Here is a 5,459-nt window from a genome sequence, read left to right as displayed (position 1 = left end):
TCCTCGTTTTTGCAGCATCGAAGAACACCCGCCTCCATCACTCCCAATATCCCGTTGGACATTACATATCACATCGTACTTTACAAAGACCAACACCGCCGTTGCACACCACCGACCGCCGCATGCTCCTTTCCTGCCATCGCAGGTCTCCTTTTCCATCCTAACCCTCTCCGCCGACCTATAACTCTCTGCTATCGCTTCGCCATCGACAACAACATCAGGTAATGTTTTTGTATTTGGAATTAATCAAATTGTAAGCACGAGTTATGTTTATGAATTTTAAGAAAATTACAGGGCATTAAAGGTTTACATTTCTCTTCTCACATCTGAAATCAATTTTTTTTGTGTAAGAAACTTGAAATGGGAATTTGTTCGAAGTCTTTTGATTTTTCTTGTTCTCACCATTTCTCATACGTACTATATAGTATCATTTATAGGGAAATTGAAATTGAAATCTGAAATTGAATTTTTTGTGTATGAAATCTGAAATGGGTACTTTGAGGTGTGGAAGGTATAGCATGGAGTGTTATGGAAGCAGGAAGTGTTGAAATCTCAAATTGAATTGTGCTTAAAAATATATTATGAAATCAAATTTTATAGAGGAAAATTGAAATCTAAAATGAATAGTGAATCTATCATGAAGTGTTATGGATGGTATAACAGAGAGTCTATGAATGATGCAATAGGAATACAAGGTGGATGAGGTGAAAGATGGTTAAATTTTGGTGGAAGCCGGATGCATTAGACTAATGTTTAATTTGAATTTTTAATTGTTTATATATATATATATATATATATATATATATATATATATATATATATAAAAGAAAATTATTCATTTGTTTTATAAATGGACATTTGAATTCACTAGAAAATAAAAAAGAAAGGTAAATGGTCATTGTTATATTTCAACACAATAATTCAGATGTTCCAATTAAACAACATGTTAAAAATTTAGATCTTAACAATTCTAACCCCTCTTAAAAATTCAAACATTCTAAAATTTCAGATTTTAAAAATTTAAGATGACCTTCATATACTAAATTTAAAAAAAAAAAATTAAATGAGAAATATTAGAAAGTTAATTAAATGAAATAGTCAATTAAAACTCGTATTTTTTTTTCTAAAGTTTAGTACTTCTTATAACACAAAAAATATTAGTTAGCTTAACGAATATATAATTAGAATTGGTTATAGGCACGTTACAAAAAATTAATTAATCTTGTAGATACACACAGTAGTTAAATATACATACATGTACAATCGTGGACTGGTGATCATACGCTATCAGCGTTCTTTTCTCCATCGGCCGTCCCACCACACACTCTTTCTGTCGTCGATTTCCTTCCTTATGCTCAAAGCTACAAATCCAGATCTGAGATCACAATCAGGTATCAAATCTAAAACCATCATTTCATCTCATCCCCACAAATAAAATCTCACTTCTGATCCCAGATCTTGCGCACACAAACAACAACAATCCATAAAAAGACTCTGCTTTAGTTGCTTGCCGATCTATCCGGTTCTCTCTCGCCAGGTTCGTTTCCTTTGATCACACGCTATTGATTTCGGTGTTCCTTTTCTATTTACAGTGTTGTAAAAAAAATTCGGCATCATTTCTGGTTTATTTATGCTTAGAGTAGATTACTATAGCAGTGACAAGAGTTTACGTAGATCTAGGTCTTTGTATCTTAAGATCCATTTGTGAATTTCACTTGACGTGTGGAATCAAGGTCGTAAGGAAGTCATGTGCGATGGAAATCTATCGAATCTTTTAGATCTCTTAACTACATTCGAAATATACATTTTCGTACTCTGTTTATTTTTTCTACCGCTGGTTATGAAATCGCAACGCTACTACGAATTTGTGAAAAGATCCGTATACGATTAGGAGATATAATTTAATATTTTCATCCAATTTCTTGAGGGCTTACTGAAACTGTTGATTGTAATCAAGCGTGAGTTATTGCACTCGAAGATCAGGCACTCAGCACCGATTACTGAATGAATTCTATATACAGATTAACATTGTAATCACGCGTCATCTGCTTTCAAAAATGTGATTCTCAATTAACAACAAACATTATGCAGATTCACTTTTTTGCTATCAACCATGTGGAGAATCAAACAATTCATGCCAAAGGAGAAGTCCGGACTCGAAGGTCGCATGATTGACATTGGAAATCTAAAAATTCAAGTTCGCAATGTGATAGCTGAGGGTGGATTCTCTTGTGTTTACTTGGCTCAAGATGCTCTAAATGGTTCAAAGCAATATGCACTAAAACACATGATATGTAACGATGAAGAATCTCTAGATCTTGTGAAGAAAGAAATATCCGTGATGAAATCACTTCAAGGACACCCAAACATTGTCATGCTATGTGCACATACTTTCTTGGATACAGGGCGCACAAAGGAAGCACTACTTGTTATGGAATTTTGTGATAAATCTCTGGTTAATGTGCTGGAAAGCAGAGGTGCTGGCTTCTTTGAAGAGAAACAAATTCTTCAAATATTCAGAGATGTCTGTAATGCAGTTTTTGCTATGCACTGCCAGTCACCACCCATTGCTCACCGGTAATTAACATAATACTTATTAAATTCTTTTCTATGTCTTTTGCTTTTGAAGAACATTAGCAATAATTTTTAATTTGCAAATGTAGTGACTTGAAGGCAGAGAATATTTTGCTTGGATCTGATGGATTATGGAAGTTATGTGACTTTGGTAGCACCTCAACGAATCATAAACGTTTTGAAAGGCCTGAAGAAATGGGCATTGAAGAAGACAATATAAGAAAACACACAACACCTGCCTATAGATCCCCTGAGGTTTGTTTATTAAAGATAATTAACAATCAAATCTTTCTTTTTGATTCATTTGCAACTTTTGTTCTTGTTTCAGATGTGGGATTTGCTTCTGAGAGAAGTTATAAGCGAGAAAGTTGATATATGGGTAAGTTGAGTTTTCCATTTGTTACCCTGACCCATGTGAAAAGACATGAATGCCCTTCTCATCCTAGTTTGATTTCATGCAGGCACTTGGGTGTCTACTATTCCGCATCTGTTACTTCAAGTCTGCATTTGATGGTGAATCGAAGCTACAAGTATTGAATGGAAATTATCGCATTCCAGAAATGCCAAAGTACAGCTCATCAATAACAGATCTCATCAAGGACATGCTGCAATCTTCTCCATCTTCCAGACCAGACATCACGCAGGCAAGAGCTTTGCTTGATTGGACATTCATCTCCATGAATTTAGGTTAGTTATACACACATGGAACATAGCTGCCATGTGTATACCCATTTTTACTCATGTCATTTTTCTTTGATTTATGCAGGTGTGGTTTCGAGTTAATGGCCTATTACCCGATGAATCTCAGAAGTCTTTACCCGATAGACCACCTGAAATGCTCCAAGCTGACATCCATGAAGGTCATAAATCAATTCTTTTTGTTATTATTATTATATTTTTATTCAAATTTTAATTGTGGTTTAACAGGTCTTTCAAAGCCTGCAAATAAATCTAGCCCGGTGCCTCGTAGAAGCCCACCGCCGCCACCAACCACCACCACCGCTGAGTCATCCCGGAACGAGGGAAGTGGTGGGCCCATGGGTGCTTTCTGGACAACTCAGCATGCTAAGGAATCAGCTGTTGTTGAAGAGCTTAAATTTGATGAAGAGGCAAGTGGGGCTGAGAGATTTACTTTACACAGAACTAGTCCTCCGAAAAACGAAGGTCGTCATTCGCGGTCCTCGCAAAAAATGGTGCAGGGGAAGTCGGGTCCTTCAAAGGACTTTGAAATGAACTTTTTCCCAGAAGGTGGTCCAAAATCTAATGATGGTTTTAATGCTTTTGCAAGTGAGTTTGGCATGAATAGAGTTGGGAAGGAAGAGGAGTTAGAGGGTGAAGTAGAAAGATTAAGGGAAGAGCTGAAGCAGGTTAATATGGAGAAAAATGAATTGATTTCTAAATATGAAAAGTTATCTGCTATTTGTCGATCACAGAGACAAGAGCTACATGAGCTGAAGCAGCAAACTCTTGCTTCTACAACTCCATCTTCAAATAAAAGCAGCTCTAAAACCCAGCCATCTCCTGGAATTCAACACCAGTCTCCATCTCCATCTCCACAGGTAAATTTCATGGTTGTTTATTATATATAGCAACCTAGTTTCGTTTCTTTGTATTACATTCACATTTTTTTTTTTTTTAATTATGACATTGTAGTTTGAATAATACAGTATGTTTTAAATTATGATTGTTTGTTTAATTTTAAAATTTAATAGCAGAAAGAGAAAGATGGAAGAGTTTGGGAGGTTGAAAAGGGATTATTTGATAAAGGGTCCCCAGTCCCAAGCCTAAGCCCTGAACAAAACTCATGGCAGGCTTTTCCTGAGGAGAATCCCACAAACAACTCCAAATCCGTTAGAACAAGAAACGGGCACCAGAACAAGCCAGCGGCTGAAGGCGGCACCACCACCACCACCAATTGGGGTTTTGGAGCAGAAAGCTTCACAGCGGTTCCTGCTGCTGCTGGCTCTCACTCTCAGGCAAACACAACACCTAATATCAGCACCACCACCAATTCTGGGCGTTCTCGTTATGGGGAGGACTTCAAAAACAAAGAAAGTAAGTCGGCTTCCCGACCTGCTGGATGGGCTGGTTTCTAGTCTTGCTGATGTTATTATTATTATTATTATTATTATTATATAATCATGTGTTCAAAAAAGATACTTGTCTTGTGATCTTGTCAACATTTTAAGAAAACTGGTTGGGGTATTATTATATCTGAAACAAATGATTGTTGATTTGTTGCTATATCTGTTTACAGATTCCAACTCCATAGTCCATTCCATGCATGTTATTAATTAAGTAATTAATTAATTCATCACTATCACCTTACCTTTTGTTGTGTTATACGGACCTATACATATATTACTCTGTGCTGCCTGCCTCTGGTTAAAATCAAATAACCCATATGATAAGAAAGAAGGTGCCATTGGATCATTCAGTTTAAGGAGGCTGGATCATGTCATACCATTATGGTTTCTAAATACCAAAGGATGTCAACACCAACTACTTACACATCATCGTTTTCATTTTGTAAAATCTTGTTAGGATGTATTTAGGATTCAAATTTCAAAAATTTTAAACATCACTTCCAAGTTTCCAAAATTAAAGGATAACTGCATGCAACCACAGTTCTAAAATGTCAAACCTTAAACTTTTGTGAGCTATGACATTTTTCCTCAGGCTTTTACGAGCGATGATGTTTTTTGAAGGCTTGACTTAATACAACAATTTTATATATATATATATATATATATATATATATATATATATATATATATATATATATAATTTTTATATTTATATTAAATATACAAAGATTTTACAAGTGTTATATCAAATACCTTGTAACAAAAAATTAACAAAATTTCAATAGATACATCATGTTG

General features: G+C 35.3%; 1 protein-coding gene across 3 annotated transcripts; it reads left to right on the top strand.

Moving 5' to 3' along the window:
• The first annotated feature begins 1,239 nt into the window (after positions 1 to 1,239).
• Positions 1,240 to 4,818, top strand: LOC145101877 (Protein kinase superfamily protein). Of its 3 annotated transcripts, XM_079039176.1 has the most exons (9): positions 1,240 to 1,391; positions 1,456 to 1,537; positions 2,092 to 2,577; positions 2,664 to 2,829; positions 2,903 to 2,953; positions 3,036 to 3,218; positions 3,341 to 3,434; positions 3,502 to 4,133; positions 4,287 to 4,818. In XM_079039176.1, the coding sequence occupies exons 3-9, from the start codon at positions 2,114 to 2,116 to the stop codon at positions 4,668 to 4,670; spliced, it is 1,974 nt and encodes a 657-aa protein (XP_078895302.1). In that variant the 5' UTR covers positions 1,240 to 1,391; positions 1,456 to 1,537; positions 2,092 to 2,113; the 3' UTR covers positions 4,671 to 4,818. The 3 variants fall into 3 exon arrangements, with proteins under 3 accessions (XP_078895302.1, XP_078895301.1, XP_078895303.1); XM_079039175.1 differs by having other exon boundaries at positions 1,272 to 1,537; XM_079039177.1 differs by having other exon boundaries at positions 1,273 to 1,537; positions 4,290 to 4,818.
• Positions 4,819 to 5,459: the final 641 nt, after the last annotated feature.

This window comes from Lactuca serriola, chromosome 4, assembly GCF_051521515.1.
Source record: "Lactuca serriola cultivar US96UC23 chromosome 4, Lser_US96UC23_V15, whole genome shotgun sequence".
NCBI lineage: Eukaryota > Viridiplantae > Streptophyta > Magnoliopsida > Asterales > Asteraceae > Lactuca > Lactuca serriola.
The sequence above is the reverse complement of the archived record's forward strand: the minus strand, read 5'-3'. Positions and strand labels throughout refer to the sequence as shown.

Bases quoted from the DNA above. Each gene is read 5' to 3' on its own strand.
- LOC145101877 (XM_079039176.1), top strand. From the start codon at position 2,114: ATGTGGAGAATCAAACAATTCATGCCAAAGGAGAAGTCCGGACTCGAA. The intron at 2,830-2,902 runs GTTTGTTTATTA...TTCTTGTTTCAG, and splicing joins CTGCCTATAGATCCCCTGAG to ATGTGGGATTTGCTTCTGAG. The intron at 3,219-3,340 runs GCAAGAGCTTTG...TGATTTATGCAG, and splicing joins CCAGACCAGACATCACGCAG to GTGTGGTTTCGAGTTAATGG.